This window comes from Mangifera indica, chromosome 4 (assembly GCF_011075055.1).
Source record: "Mangifera indica cultivar Alphonso chromosome 4, CATAS_Mindica_2.1, whole genome shotgun sequence".
In the NCBI taxonomy this organism is placed as follows: domain Eukaryota; kingdom Viridiplantae; phylum Streptophyta; class Magnoliopsida; order Sapindales; family Anacardiaceae; genus Mangifera; species Mangifera indica.
In genome coordinates this window covers 8,914,354-8,931,961 of record NC_058140.1, presented here as the reverse complement: position 1 = coordinate 8,931,961, position 17,608 = coordinate 8,914,354, and the positions used below count along the sequence as shown (strand labels likewise).

The 17,608-nt window shown below is 31.0% G+C and overlaps 1 protein-coding gene across 1 annotated transcript; it reads left to right on the top strand.

Annotated features, from left to right (window-relative positions):
- Positions 1-1,099: 1,099 nt before the first annotated feature.
- LOC123214251 (ABC transporter G family member 1-like) lies at positions 1,100-15,308 on the top strand. Its single transcript, XM_044634028.1, is given in 11 exon segments — positions 1,100-1,129; positions 1,223-1,333; positions 9,111-9,407; positions 12,741-12,824; positions 13,043-13,513; positions 13,610-13,696; positions 13,773-13,799; positions 13,802-13,900; positions 13,992-14,186; positions 14,266-14,352; positions 14,435-15,308. Coding segments are annotated over 11 exon segments (2,145 nt in total). The 3' UTR covers positions 15,092-15,308.
- The last annotated feature ends 2,300 nt before the right edge of the window (positions 15,309-17,608 follow it).

Sequence of the window (17,608 nt, the reverse complement as noted above, 5' to 3'; positions counted from 1 at the left end):
ACAAAACTGGGTAATTGAGTAGTTCACTGACAAAATACATGTGGTTTAAGTGATTAATACAGATAAATCTAATACACTTAAAAATTATAATCTAAACAGAAAACATATGTATGGTCTTATGGTATATTGCCCTTTTAATGGAGGAATCCAATAATTTACTATTATATATTGGGTAAGTTTCCTCTCATTAAACCATAAAAGAATAATTTTCCCCAATAAAACTTGTCATTCAGTAAGATTTTAGGGGAGAAAGATATGTCACTTTAATGCAGACAATTTTGAAAACTCTCTAAATTTTGAAAGTATGGTGTATAAGATATTCTAAAACCTTAAGGAATTTAAATTCAATATTTAATATCTTATCCATGGATCAAGCAATATACATGCAACCAAATCCAAAGTTGGTGAAGTGTTTCAAATCAACCAAATGAATTCAACCCACACATGTTTAGTTGATCAAATAATGTCATATCACAAATAAGCTGAGGCCTGAGCTTAGGTTAATTAATGAGATCGAAGTTTATATTGATTGATCAAATTTATCGACCTAAAGAAATAATTGTAGACATCATCGACCGGTATAAAATTGACATTTCATATTCACAGGTCTGACGAGCAAGAAATTGAGCTTTAAATTCATTGAGGGGCTCTCCAGAATAATCATTTATGCTCTTACCAGATTATTGTTATAATTTACAGTGTACTAATCCGAAAACCGTTATCGCTATTGAAACATATAATGACCATCGATTTAAGTATTTTTTTCATGGCACTAGGATGTTCCATTCATGCATTTAGAGAATATCTTTGACCTATTATTTGCATTGATGTTATTTTTCTTAAAGGTTGATATCTAGGTCATTTATTTCTTGCAATGGGTTTTGATGGTAATAACCTGATATACCTCATTGGTTTTGGTGTGGATAAAAAAGAAAATCACGACACGTGGTGTTGGTTTCTCAGGAAAATTAAAGAATGCATCCATGACCTCTCCGAGTTGACGATAATCTCAAATCGACATCATGCTATATACTTTGCAATGGCTAAAGTCTTTTTAGATTTCCACCATGGATGTTGTTGTCATCACCTTCTGTGTAACATGCGGGCAAAGTACAAACGAGACTTAAAGGTAACGTGTTTAAACAAGTATTAAAATTTTATTTTGTTTAACATTTTTATACATTTTGATTATAAAGTTCTCATATTATTTACCACCTTGTAGGTTGCGGGTGCATATTGGAAAGCTATGAAATCATATACAGAAGCAAATTTTGAGGCTATGATGCGATCTCTTGATGCGATGAACCTTCAAGCTGGGGCTTATCTATGTAAGGTCAGATTTAAGTGCTGGAGAAGAGCATACTTTCCAGTGCATCGATACAACATCATGACAACTAATATTACTGAGTCATTTAACGCCCTTGTCAAACATGCATAGGGTTTACCTATCACGATTCTCGTTGAGTTCATTCGTGGTATCATGTAGCGATGGTTTTACGAGGGGAGAAACCATGCAAGTACGTACCCAATTGTTAATAACTATGTATTTGATCATGTATTTTTTCTCTTATGTTTGTTATTAACAAATGTGCTATTAATATTTTCAAATTACATATGAATACCCTAACTTTGTTACCCCTTAGACGGGGGAGAAGATCAGCCATCGTCTGCACGCTTGGAGGTTTGACCAATTACACGTACTTAGTATCAGGTTGTTGGTTTTGGTGGATACATGGACATTATGGACGTCAATGAAATGTCTTATATGTGTAGAAAGTTTCAGCTTTCACATATTCCGTGCAAGTATGTTATTGTTGTTGCAAGACATATAAAGCTCACAAATGTCAATGCATGGGTTCATCCATTCTTCTGCATCGAGTTCTACTATGCAATATATCAGGAACCTATCAATCCTCTTGAAAACTAATTAGAATGGTTGCATTCACCAGAAGAAAGAGTTATCCTATACCCCGTTCTCGATAGTCATCGTCCGGGCCGCCCTTCCAATAAAATCAATGTCTTTCACAAGGAGAAAATATTACACCCAGGATTTGCAATTGTTGTAAGGAACTAGGACATACCCGAACCCAATGTAAAAGCCCAACACTAGTCCCGAGCTCCGCCCCATAGGGTTCATCCAAAAAAGGTAAAGGGTTGAGATCTTGACAAACTTCTATTAAGTTTTATTAGATTTATAATGATTCATGACTGTTGTTCAAATGATATGTAATCTATGCATTTTCATTAATTGTTATACAAATTTGAAAATTGTATTAACACATGTGAGGTATAATCTACCTCAACCATCTTCATAAAGAGCACTCGAAAATTGATACGTCCCTATTCATGTGTGGTCAGCCAACTCTTTCAGGCCATCTTGGCATGGTTCTACGAAGAATGTGTGGATTCAGTCATCTAATGTTGTGAAACAGTCAAATGGTGATCATCCTGATACCGATGTAATATAACCAAAAAGAAATTCACATGTTGAAATGGTATAAAAAACTTGAATTGTGTTAGTTATTGACGAATATTTAAAACTTTTAATCAAATAATATAGTACACAGAACTTACATTGTCGGTCAGCCACTCACGCAACTCGGCCATAATCCGCTAGAAACTATCCTCTGATTTTGACCCGATGAAGTACACATCATGTACGTCGGATGCTACAGCTTCGGTGTATCACGCAAGGAATGCATCCTTATGCTCTACAACAGAGGTGGGAATGGTCCAAAGTTATCATTTCGCCCTCCCTTTGGTTGGATTTGTATATAGGGTACAAACAAACAGACCCTTCTGAATGATCCGACTGTGTGTTGTACGAACCAACTACAAGTACGTACAACTATTAATTCATTATTTCATCTTACGTAACAATTACAAATTAATCAATTAATATTACCTTATCCATGTATGCTGGAGGAGGTTTGGTTGGAGAATTCTCTATCGTGGTCAAGTCAACCGTGCATACCCCCTCGATGGACTGTAAAATTATAATTTTAAAATTATTAGTGATCAGAATATATAAATATTTATATACTAATTATAATGGATATATCTCAAAAGGGCTTCCATCGGAAACATCCTCATGTAAGTCCTCCCCCTGTGAACTAATATTCATTGTCTTTGTGCTAAAGTTGGGGATATCAACAAGTAACCATAATCGTTCATCCTTAAAAGGAGACAAAATATTTTAAAATAAACACGATAACTAGAAAGACAAATTGATCAATGACATTTCATAAAAAAAACACTACCTCTATGGTCAGGGAAGGTGTTCAGTGAGAACTCTTGATCGATAATGCCTCAATGTCGATACCCTATACACATGAAAAAAACAAAATAGTAAATGATATTCCATGTAAAATATAATAACTATATTAATTTTCATACCTCAAGTAGGAGATTTGAAGCAACTAGAGGTCCGACCGAAAGGCCTTCATGAGGAAGACCCTATACAAATATATAAGGTGAATTAATCAATGACAATTAATTAAAAAATAGCGTACCACCGATAAGTGACATATCTTAGATCGGAGAGGTGATGTAACAAAATGGTCAATCGACACCCCCTCGTAGTGACTACCCAAGGATAATAGTAATAATAACTTTATCAGTGATATTTCATATAAAACATAATCAAAATATAGTAACAAAATTTAACATTAAATATTTCTAAGAAATTAAATGTAGACCTCATATGACTGATGGGATGACATTGACCTGTCAATGGGGGAGGTCATCCTGACACTGTCTTACGTACCCTATACGAAATTAATATAGTTGTCAAAGCAATAACGAAATATAATTTTTTTAAGCAATAAATGAGATGTGATTTTACAACTTGATCGACTAGAGTTAGACATGTACGCATGACAATTTCCTCTAAATGAGTCAGACAGTCCTTTAATCGAGTCATCTGAAAGGACATATCATCGCATAATCGAGTCATTTGTGAAGACATCTCATCGCAAAAATAGGAAATCTCACATAAAATCAGAGCGCCCCAGTGCGCTAATGCAATATCTATTGTGGAAAGACTAGATAATATAGACGGGGGACACTCCTCTATGATAGGATGGGTAGTACAGTCCTCAACCCCAGAAAAGTCTGTGGTCTTGGCTGCTGGGCTCCAAACTATAAGGGGACATGAAGGTTGTTCTATAACATGAGGCTGAGTAGACTCCTCAAGTGTCCCAAGAGTCCTGGTAAGTATATCTGAATGTCGTATGATAGGAGAGGCCTTGTCTCTTATCGGGAGGGCATTGAAGACGATAAGAAGGAATACGCATCCAACAAACTGGTATACTCACAAATGTCCGCATACCAAGGTACACCCTCCTCAATCAGTGACAGACAAAGCGAGAATGTGACATCATCCTATTCATAAAGATATATAACTCAAAATAATTACAATATTCAATGAATCAATTGATTGACTGATTAATGATTACATATCGGGTCACCAGTGAAAATAGTGCCCATATGACTCCAAGTAGGGACGTCCCGCGTATACCACCTAAACATCCGTGAAGATGCATGGATATCAATCATATTAACCTAATCATACAAGGTGTCTAGCGTCTCATATATCTAATATTGTAATATAACCATTAATGATTAAAATAAATCAATTCGTATTTTTGTCGATTAATAAATATAATCAATAAATTTAAACTTATCTGAAATGCGAAAGAAAATTTGTAGAGATCATATTTACACATTTCAGACATTTGTCTTGAGCAAACTTTGTCACTCGCTTATGATATCGACTCGTATGTCATTTGCCACACGGCCATGTCTCAGAGATAGGAATTAAACCCATTAAGATGATCAACCAATTATAAGTATTCGACAAATACTTTTTTTTGTCGATCATTCCCTAACAATATTATGTGAAGACATTATAATAAGATCATCTTAACAACGTCAATATCGTCATCCCCCTATGGCTTGGCCAAAAAAACACACTTTATGTCATGATACTGTACCTTCGGACAACCCCGAGAGTATGTATCTCTGATCCTATGTCCAAATGAAAGAGCAGTGAGTCAGCTAAATAATAGTCTTGTCATCAAAGAAAACTCAAACAAGTTGAATCTTACGTCAACCCCGTTAACCCTAAACCATAACTTATCTCTGACGGAGGGTTGATGTACTTGTCATAGGAGAAATGCATGAACCAACACTCCAAAAAATTTGGTATCAGGTAGACAAAGGAGATGCCCGAAACATGTCCTCTCAAATAGTCAAAGCTGATTCGGGGTCAGAGTAGACGTAATCTTGGACAATGTTGTGCGTTGTGCATGACATATAACTTTTGCCTGGAAGTGTCTAGACAAATCAGGGATTCGCAGCTTGCCTTCGACAAGATTCCTTTTACGAGAAGTATCCTATAAAAAATTTTAAAAATTCGTAAGACATTCATAAAAAACAGATATATAAACAAATGTAGAAATGAAAAATAAAAAAAGCATAGAAAGATAAAAAATAGAAAACAATCACAACAAAAATGACAAAATCTGAAAAATGAAACTGAAATTTGAATTTTATATGTTGAAATACCCTAGAATATTAACAATGAAAAAACCGTTGGAAAATCTAAAAAATATGAGTCGATATATCTTACAAAGGCAAAAATCGAAAAAATGAAACTAAAATTTGAGTTTTATACGTTGAAATACCCTAAAATGTCAACAATCAAAAAATCATTCGAAAATCTGAAAATACGAGTCGATCTATCCTAAAATGACAAAAATCAAAAAAACAAAATTGAAATTCGAACTTTATAAGTTGAAATATTCTATAATGTCAACAATCAAAAAATTATTCGAAAATCTAAAAATATGAGTCTATCTATCCTAAAACGGCAAAAATCAAAAAAATGAAACTGAAATTAGAATTCTATACGTTGAAATATCCTAAAATGTGAACAATCAAAAAATCGTTAGAAAATCTAAAAAATACGAGTCAATTTATTCTAAAACGATAAAAATCGAAAAAATGAAACTAAAATTCGAATTGTATACGTTCAAATATCCTACAATGTCAACAATCGAAAAATCATTAAAAAATCTGAAAAATATGAGTTGATGTATCCTAAAACGGTAAAAATCAAAAAATCGAAACTCAAATTTGAATTCTATACGTTGAAATATCCTAGAATGTCAACAATCTAAAATCGTTCAGAAATCTGAAAATACGAGTCGATCTATTCTAAAATGACGAAAATCGAAAAAGAGAAACTGAAATTCGAATTCTATATGTTGAAATACTTTATAATGTGAACAATTGAAAAATCGTTAGAAAATCTAAAAAATACAAGTTGATTTATCATAAAACAGTGAAAATAGAAAAAAATAAAATTGAAATTCGAATTCTATACTTTAAAAAATCTTATAATTTCAACAATAAAAAAATTGTTCAAAAGTCTGAAAATACAAGTCAATCCATCCTAAAATGACGAAAATAAAAAAAACGAAACTGAAATTTGAACTCTATACGTTGAAATACCCTAAAATGTCAATAATCTGAAAATACGAGTCGATCTATCCTAAAATGGGGAAAATCGAAACAGAAATTTGAATTTTATACATTGAAATACCCTATAATGTGAATAATTAAAAAATCGTTAGAAAACCTAAAAAATATGAGTTGATTTATCCTAAAATAGTGAAAATAGAAAAAATGAAACTGAAATTCGAACTCTATTCGTTGAAATACCCTAGAATGACAATAATTGAAAAATCTGAAAAATACGAGTTGATATATCCTAAAACGACGAAAATCAAAAATCGAAAATTGAAACTGAAATTCAAATTTCATATGTTAAAATACCCTAAAATATCAACAATGAAAAAATTATTCAAAAATCTGAAAATACGAGTCGATATATCCTAAAACAGTGAAAATCGAAAAAACAAAACTGAAATTTAAACTCTACATGTTGAAATACCCTAGAATGTCAACAATAAAAAAATCGTTGTAAAATTTGAAAAATACGAGTTCATACATCCTAAAACAGCGAAAATTGAAAAAACGGAATTGAAATTCAAATTTTATATGCTGAAATACCCTAAAATGTCAACAATCAAAAAATCGTTTGAAAATTTGAAAATACGAGTCGATCTATCCTAAAATGACGAAAATCGAAAAAATGAATCTGAAATTTGAATTCTATACGTTGAAATACCTTATAATGTCAACAATCAAAAACTCATTAGAAAATATGAAAAATACGAGTCGATTTATCCTAAAATGGGGAAAATAGAAAAAACGAAACTGAAATTTGAACTCTGTACGTTGAAATACCTTAGAATGTCAATAACCGTAAAATGGTTAGAAAATCTGAAAAATATGAGTCGATTTATCCTAAAATGGCAAAAATTGAAAAAACAAAACTGAAATTCGAATTCTATATGTTAAAATATCCTAGAATGTCAACAATCGAAAAATTGTTCGAAAATTTAATAAGTACGAGTCAATATATCCTAAAACGATGAAAATTGAAAAACTAGAACTGAAATTTGAATTTTATACGTTGAAATACCTTTGAATGTCAACAATTGAAAAATTGTTCAAAAATCTAAAAAGTACAAGTTGATATATCCTAAAACGATGAAAATCGAAAAAACGAAATTGAAATATCCTAGAATATCAACAATCGAAAAATCGTTAGAAAATCTAAAATATACAAGTCGATTTATCCTAAAATGGTAAAAATCGAAAATACGGATTTGAAATTCGAATTCTATATGTTAAAATACGTTAGAATGTCAACAATCAAAAAATTATTCAGAAATATAAAAAATACGAATCGATATATCCTAAAACGATGAAATTCAAAAATACGAGTCGATATATCCTATAAATGAACAAACTGAAATATCGAGCATAAATTTCGTCATTACATAGTAAAATATGCTAAAAAGGGGCAAAAATCAAAAAACCAAATGTCAAATTCGAAAACTGTATATCGAAAAACCCTAAAACAGAAAAAATAGATATAAAATTTGAAAACTACACGTCAAGAAACCCTATATATGAAAAATATCAATTTACCCCATTAAAAAATTTGTACTGCAAATAGGTCCAATATTTTTTTCTTGCCCCTTCAAAATTTTCTACTCTCTTAGAGCCTCTACAGTTTAAAAAAAAGTAAATTTCCCCCCCACCCCACGGTTTTCACAACATTAGCCCACTGTCTCATTTAAAATTTCACAAAGACCTCCAATGGGCTAACTAATCTCCCCCAGCTTTCTAATATTTTGAAAAAGCTACTTCGTCCCCCACGATCAATCTCTCCTGACCGTGGGATCCACTGTTCCTATAGACAGGAGCGTCGACTATTCTAAACCCTTTTCTAGAGTAAAAATCGTTGTTTCTGCCTTCAATTTTAACACAAATCAAATGTGCATATCCTATTGATTGTTTAAAATCGGAACTCTAGAATTTCAAACTTCAAAATCTCCCTCAAATCTCAATAATCTTAACAATAAATTGATTCAAATAATAGTAGGGAAGATGTACTAACCTTCTTTGCCATTTTCGATTGCTGAAAAACATGAAAATTGATAAAAATTGCTTCACCCGTGGAATGCCTGTGGGATGACCATGGGAGACAAGAAAATCTTTGAATTTGCACTGTGAAACTGTGGGAAAATAAAGGAGAAAATATGTAAAATCCTTAGTTTATATATAGGGGTAGTTTAGTTATTTCACAAAAAAAGACATTTTTGCTTAATCCTGATTATTTTGAATAATTTGCTTAGACCCCTTAATTTAGGCCACTTAATATAATTTGCCTTAATTTTTTATTTAAAAAAATAAGACAACTCCAAGCATTAGTCAATAGTGAACTACATTTTGACTTTGCTGTCTGTATTAAATTTCCTAGAATATTTATTTGTTGTGATATCTACATTTTAACTTGTTTCTTGTGCGTATTCTCTCTATCAAACGTCAACTATGTGACATAACTTATGGCCAAATTTATCACGAGAAACACGTAAGGTTCACGGCTGCAATAATACATGAATGATTTTTTTGAATCTTAAAATCTCCACTATATATCCACCAGTCATCAAGGCCAACATTAAACTCTCACCCACTCTCACCATGGCTTCTTCTTTTTTCTTCCTCAATCTAACCCAGAAATAACTAAAGCATTAGAAGTAGAAGCCATTCATAAACCAGTCCCAAATAATATAGATAGAAAAGAAAGTTCAGTTGATTATGCAGATGGTGTTTTCTTAACTTGGGAAGATTTGTGGGTAACTGTTTCCAGTGGGAAAAAAGGCAGCCGAGCCATTCTCCAGGGTGTTACCGGTTACTCTCGGCCTGGAGAGCTCTTGGCTATAATGGGTCCTTCTGGTTGTGGCAAGTCTACTCTTCTTGACGCGTTAGTTAATTACTTTGCTAATTAATTACTAACTTTTGTTTTAAAATACTGAGTTATGATTATTTATTTATTTGATTTGCTGTGTTTTATGTTATTATTCTATATTTTACAATAACGATAAAATTATGTGTGCATACTTTATATAAAATAAATATATAAATGATATGTTATTATATAATTGAATGATTTTAAATTAAAGATAAAATAACATTAAATCACCTAATGACATATTATCTATATACTTATTTTGTGTACTTGTGCACATGTAGCATTGCTCTTACAACAATGGTTATTTTTTTAAAACTACATTGATGTTAAGGACATACTTAATATATTTGTGTTTTTTATTATAATAAAATTATGTGTAATTACTGATATAATATTAATAATATATAATTAGGTAATTCTAAATTAAAAAGAAAATAACATATAATTATATGGTAACACGTCATTATTAACATACAAATTAAAACTCATTATAAATGCACATAACATTACTTTTTTAACTAACTAATTTTTTTTTAACTTTAATTTTATTTCAAATTATTGCAAAATTATCATAATTATTCATGTATAATATCAAACTATATATGTATATGATGAGTTTTAATAAATAAAATTGTTTACATAGGTTGTAAAGATAAGATCAAGTCCTAATAAGAATTCTTTACCGATAATATTAATTTTTTTTAATTATTAGTTTTACTTATCAAAGATTTAGTAAAATCGAATTAACTCACACTTTTTGTCGTTAGATTTGATTCCTTTAGTGATCATATTAAACTAGTTACATCTGTCAATTAGGATTCTTGGTTTGGATTCAAAGTTTACGATCTAGGTCCCCTTCGTTTTGAGTTTCCCCATTTTCAAGTTTTAGGCTTTATGTTCAAACCTAATTCTTTAAAAACTACTTGGTCTCAAACTGCTTTCTCCATTGAGTTGCTCACAACGGTATAACCTCTGAATCCCAAAAATAATAGTAGTCATAATAATTGTAAGAATCTGCCATTTATCGTATCAAATCAATTTCTCTTAGTCATTGTAAATTTGTTTTTTCCCTCAGCAAGAATAAATCTTTTTAAACAAGAAAAAGTAATTTATTTGAATACTAAACATTGCAAAAGCAGTTAATTTAGAAGTATACAACACAATCTGCTCGAAAACTGGACCCTCTTCACTTGATTTGATCTGTCAGGGAAAAGGACCACCATCTGATCTTCCTAAAAGACTCCCACCCACCGATAAGATGTAGTTACTCCTACTTGCAGATCACGTATGACCGTGTTAAATGTCGCCATTTTATCTCGACCGTCAACATGGTTTTGATAAAATTTGATCCAACGATTTCTTAGTAAGCATAGATTTTTAAAATTTGTCCCATCTTACACATATCTCTATCATTTCACTTTCTGATGGATTTTTAAAATTAATAATATTATATGTATTTAATTTTTTATATAAATACATAAAAATATATTATTATATAATTAAATATTATTTTATTTTTAATTTAAAATTATATAATTATTTGATAATATATACTAAACATTTATTTATTTATTTATATATATAAAATAAATACATATAATTTTATTTTAAAATCCACAAACTTGTGGTGATAGTGCGTTCCACAAATTTTGGACAGCCGACAATTAAGAAAAGCAATTAGAATCCATAAATCTGGGCAGGGTCTGCGGGACAGTTTGACACGGCTCATAATTATAAAAATTATTTATAAATCAGCCTATAAAGACATAGTTTGTCCTACTGTAAGCCATGTTATGGGTTTAAGATTGAGCAATACAGGGATATCTATTTCCACGTCATGTAATTTATTATTAAATATGATTTTATTTTTAATTTAAAATTATTTAATTATATAATAATATATATTAAATATATATTTATTTATATATTTAAAATATAATAATTTTATTAATACCACGTTTTGGTTTCAATTAAAAAAAAAAAACCAATGTCACATGGGTAGCTCTATCATGGCATTATGCAGTCGGTTATTGAATTTAGAATTTAATTTATTTGATGTGGTGACTAATATATTTCTGAGAGGAAGATCTAAATTAAAAAAAATAAAATTATGTATTTTTATTTTAAACATATAAATAAATATATATTATGTGTATCATTATATAATTGAATAATTTTGAATTAAAGATAAAATAATATCTAATTACGTGATGACATATATAAGTATATAATCATTTGTATATTTAAAATATATATACATAATATTACTCCTCAAAAAATGCTTTTCGTTATAAAAAAGAAGTTTATATAAATTCGAGTCCAAAATTCTTATTTGGATTCACCTAAATTTTGTTGAATTTTTATCTAATTTTTTTAAATTCAAACAATCAAATTTTAAATCAATAAAATTATATGTACACACTTTTAACATATAATTTAAGTACATAAATAATATATTATTATATGATTTAATGATTTTAAATTAAAGAAAATAACATATAGCTACATGATGACATATCATACGTGTATCTAAATTGTGTACTAAATATATATATATAACATTACTCATTTTGGATTTACTTGAATAATGCTATGTGTATACTAAACAATTTAGATAAATAAATGATATATTATTATATAATTAAGTATTATTTTATTTTTAATTCAAAATTTTTTGATCACTTAATAATATCACGTAAATACTCAAATTATATAAAAAATATAGACCTATAATTTTTTGAATATATTATATTATTATTCAATTTTATTAAAAAAATTTTCTAACATCTCAACCACATAAGTGAATTGACTTAAATATCTTATCTAATTTGGCGTTTCCGATGTTAAATATCTAATTTGGCGTTTGTTGACATAGATCACAATGACTTGTGTGATTGTGAACTCCTGGATGAATATCAGTGTTAAAACCCTTGTCAAATTTCATGTTAAAATAGGTTTCATTTAAATTAAAAATAATATTACATGTAATTTTATATGTATATATATATATATATATTACATCATTATTAATATTTAAATTAATACTAATTATAAGTGTACATAATAAAAATTTAAAAATTTAATAAATGTTATTTTATGTGATCTTATAAAAAGTAATAATTTGAGTATTAATTATAATGTGTAATATATAATTAAATATTATTTTATTATTAATTCAAAATTTTATAATCATACAATAACATATTATAATTAGTCTTCAAATTAGTATTCATTTTAATTATATATTATAATTAACTGCAAATAAAAAATAAAAGAATGTTTTTATTAGAATGGTAAACGATAATTGTAAAAATTCAGCAAAAAATACATATTAGAAATCTGTGTGATTGCAGGAAGACTGGGATCCAACACGAGGCAAACTGGAGACATTCTAATCAATGGGCGTAAACAAGCGCTGGCATATGGAGCCTCGGTACGCCATAACCGAACATAATAAATTATTTCTAATCTGTTTTTCAGTAATCTAAGTTTCAGTTGCTGATTTTGCAAATTAGGGAATAATCATGTTATCAAGAATTTAATATTGGTAATGTTACATGAATGATGTTTAGTTTCATCAATATATAAAGTGAAATTTGTAACATTATACATCATACTAATGCTCTCCAACATATCTAATTATGTAATTAGGCTTATGTGACACAAGACGATACTTTGATGACAACTCTAACAGTAAGAGAAGCCGTATACTACTCTGCACAGCTTCAATTGCCCGACACAATGTCGATTTCAGAGAAGAAAGAAAGAGCAGAAATGACAATAAGAGAAATGGGACTGCAAGATGCCATGAGCACAAGGATTGGAGGGTGGGGTGCCAAAGGACTTAGTGGTGGTCAAAAGAGAAGAGTTAGCATTTGCATTGAGATTTTAACTCGCCCTAAGCTTCTTTTTCTTGATGAACCCACCAGTGGACTCGATAGTGCAGCTTCGTATTATGTAATGAATAGCATTGCCAAACTCGATCAAAGAGATGGTGTTGGAAGAACTATAATAGCATCCATTCATCAGCCTAGCTTTGAAGTGTTTCAGCTTTTTCACAATCTTTGCCTTCTGTCTTCGGGTAGAACAGTGTATTTTGGTCCTGCTTCAGCGGCAAATGAGGTAACTATTAAGAACTTTCATGCGCTTTTTCTTTAACATTCATTGATATATCAAAACTCAACTTTCATTGAGCTAATTAATTGTTCTCACTTGTAGTTCTTTGCTTTAAATGGTTTCCCTTGCCCAAACCTTCAGAACCCATCCGATCATTTTCTGAAAACCATTAACAAGGATTTCCAGAAGGTAATATATTTTCTTGAATTCAATTTGCTTTTGTCTGTGAGCCTTGCTGTCTAATATACAATTGCGTTATCAACAGGATATTGAAGAAGGTTTAGGTGATGGAATATACCCACAGAAGAAGCCATTGAGATTCTTATAAAGTCTTATAAATCATCCGGTAGTTACGAGCAAGTTCGATGCCAGGTTGCCGAAATATGCAGTCAGGTACATGAGGATCAAGTATGTTAATTTTAGAGGCTGTATATTCATTTTGAAATTATTAACGATTGACTAACATTTACATGGACATTATTAGGATGGTGGAGTATTGCAGAAGAAGAGAAGGCATGCTAGCTTCCTAACTCAATGCAACGTACTCACAAGAAGATCTTTTGTGAACATGTACCGCGATCTAGGTTACTACTGGTTAAGGCTGGCTGTGTATGTAGCATTGGCCATAGGTCTTGCCACTGTGTTTAAAAATCTAGGCACAGGTGAGAGCTCAATTCAGGTAAGAGAAGAAGATAAATAAGGTATGGTTATAATTACAAATGTTTTGAAAACTTAAAAGAAGGACGTGGTTCTTTCAGGCGAGGGGGTCACTGCTCATGTTTGTAGCTTCATTCTTAACATTCATGACAATTGGAGGATTCCCTTCCTTTGTAGAAGACATGAAGGTATTTCTTATCACATAAGTTGTCTCCATTTCTTCAAGTTTCGTGTATCTTGAAAAAATTTTCTCTTCATGAATTAATTTAGGTATTTGAGCGGGAAAGACTAAACGGGCACTACAGTGTCACTGCATTTGTTGTTGGCAACACATTCTCAGCATTACCATACTTGGTACTCATTTCAGTGATTCCAGGAGCCATAGTTTATTACCTTCCAGGACTTCACAAAGGATACCAACGCTACTTATACTTCGTTTCTTTACTGTTTGCTTGCATGATGTTGGTTGAGAGCCTGATGATGATTGTTGCAAGCCTCGTGCCCAATTTCTTAATGGGTATAATAACAGGTGCAGGCATTCAAGGGCTTATGATTTTAGGTGGAGGGTTCTTTCGTTTAAGAAATGATCTTCCTAAACCATTTTGGAAGTACCCACTATACGAAATTGCTTTTCATAAATATGCTTATCAAGGATTGTTCAAAAATGAGTTTGAAGGTCTCAAGTTTCCAAACAATCTAAGTGGAGAGCAGATTTTGAGAGAGCGATGGCAATTAGAGATGGGTTACTCTAAGTGGGTTGATCTGGCCATCTTATTTGGTATGGTTATCTTGTATCGACTTCTATTCTTGACTATCATCAAGACTGTTGAAGGGCTCAAGCCAGTTATTAAAGCTCTAATGTCTACGCCTCCTAAACAGTTAAGCCAAATAATGGCAAATCCCAATGCTACACCTTTGCAAAAATAGACTGTGTAAGATATGTTTGAAACATTGGCCAATGGCCATGCCATAAAATATTTACTATTGTTAAGAGGTGAGATAGGATAAATCTTACCAGCTTCGCCTTCAGATCTTATTGTATTGGCATGTTAATTAAGATATGAGGTTAGGTAAATCCTACCACCATGAACAGTTTTACTGTTTGTAGGTAAGATCATTAATATATATATTGACTATTTTATCATTATGTCCCGGCAGAATAAAATTTTGGACAACAAAAATAAAGAATGCACAGACCTTTACAAATCACATGAGCAATGTCATGGGTATCCACTTTTGTATATATAAACGAATACACATATTATGTATCATTATATAATTAAGTGTTATTTTATTCTTAATTTAAAATTACTTAATCACTTCATGATACATATCAAATATATACTTATTTGTGTGCTCAAAGTGATTATACATAGTTTTATTGTTATAAAAATTCATGTTTACAATGACAAAAATAGGAAACTGTAAAAATATTGTTCTCGTTAAAAAACATCTTCTCCCCTCAAAGGATCTATTAGATGTTGAAAAGTTCCTTTGGATGGAGCCTTTTATAATTATGCCTATTTCCTGCACCATTGGCGGACCTAGGGAATTTTGTTGAAGGGGGTCTCAATGTGTAGCTTGATCTTGAGAATCCCATGAGCACATATTATAGTCAATCCAGAAACATTTGTGGCCTCAATATTATCTTGACCAAGAACATTAGTAATTTGGTAAGGCTATCATCATATACTTGAACAACCTTACCAAAAGTTGTGATAGATCTCATGTGTCAAGGTTATTAGTGTCAACCTATTATAACACATGAGTACATATTGATTACGTGTATATCAGACTAACTTGTCAAAGGGTTCACATAGATGGTAGCCTCAATATTTGTGGAATAAATTCTTTAATGGATGGTTATAACACCTATCTCCAGATTTATACCCCTACATGGAATACGACCTAAAGAGGCATGTACTTAAACACTCATACATAAATGTGTACAAAAAGGTGTAAATTGAAATTCATCTTCACAAATTAAATGCTTATAAACTAATGTCTAAAAGTCTCAACATACTTGCAAGTGCATAACTATCCATGAAATCTCAAACTGAAATGAAATACATAAGATGTTTTAAAACTGTAAAGATAATTTTGCCCTTCACCCCATGCAACCACACAAATTGGATCGTTGGCCTCCTACTTGCACCGATACCCATCTCTACTTAAAAACCACAAAAAAGGAACACATGCGTTAAAAATTAATAAGTAGATGACTCTTGGCACGTTGCACATAGCATGAAAACTTAATTTGACGTTTCAATTTCTAACTACCATGTGGTTATAACTTGGCACCCTAGCACCTTACATATGCCATCTCACATAGTCTAGAAGGGCCTAAGTTAAACTTGACATATTTGATGTCTTGTGAAAGTAATTGACACCTTGCGTGTCCATAAACTATTGTGTTTGCTACACATACTACCTTGATTGTCGAGTTACCTAGTTATGATGATATCCTGATCACATAGGGAACTAGTCATAATCCCTTATTTACTACATACGCATAACTACAAGACCGCTAATTGAAAACCACTCTCAGATGGCTTCTACCTTGGGCATATATGTGATGTATCTCGCTGATCATGTGGGAAACTAAATATAAAGCCATTCCCTTATCATGCACTCCTAAATGAGTTGAACTATGTGGTTATTGCGTCTCGACGCTAAGTGCATGATGCATCTTATAGGTATTAATCTCTTATATAACCTTATTACTTTCACATAACTTGTTACTTATGCACACAACTAGAAGCTATCTAGGTTTACATCACTTAACTATCTCCATTTTTTACTTGGATTTCACTCGATCAATGTCAGTGTATTCTTTCACACAGTTAGACACTTTTACTATGACTAGCTATCTTAACTAAGTTCGTTAAAGACTTTTTATTCTCTTTTTTTCTCTTCCCCTTTCTTACACATAGTTTAAGGATAAAATGGTTATTTCATTTATCTAGTACTTGCACTAGTATGCCTTGCTCTTACACCCTTTGTGCTCTTCTAATCATATGCACATGGGTGTGTTACTATTTTGCACCCTTGTGCTTGATCTCCTATTCATGACTTGTTCTTTGATGCTAACACAAGCATGTGCTAGATATGGAATGAACGTTCCTCTAATTTGATTATATTAATATATGCCTTAAAAACCATTTGTGTTATTGGTTTTAGGGCATTTCATCTTGTATACATGTAATTATAAATTATTAATTAAAAAAAGTGTTCTTTTGTTCATATATGTAAACTGCTTTTTTTATTTGTTTAAATATATTGTATGTATGTGAACTATCCAGATACTTCACTTGATACATAAAACTAGATTATTGAATTATTATGTATGGATGTGATATTAATTAGGCAATAATGTCATATAGTAGGTATACTTAATGTTTTCGCTAAATATAATTAGATGATATTAGTGTGGATAATGATGAT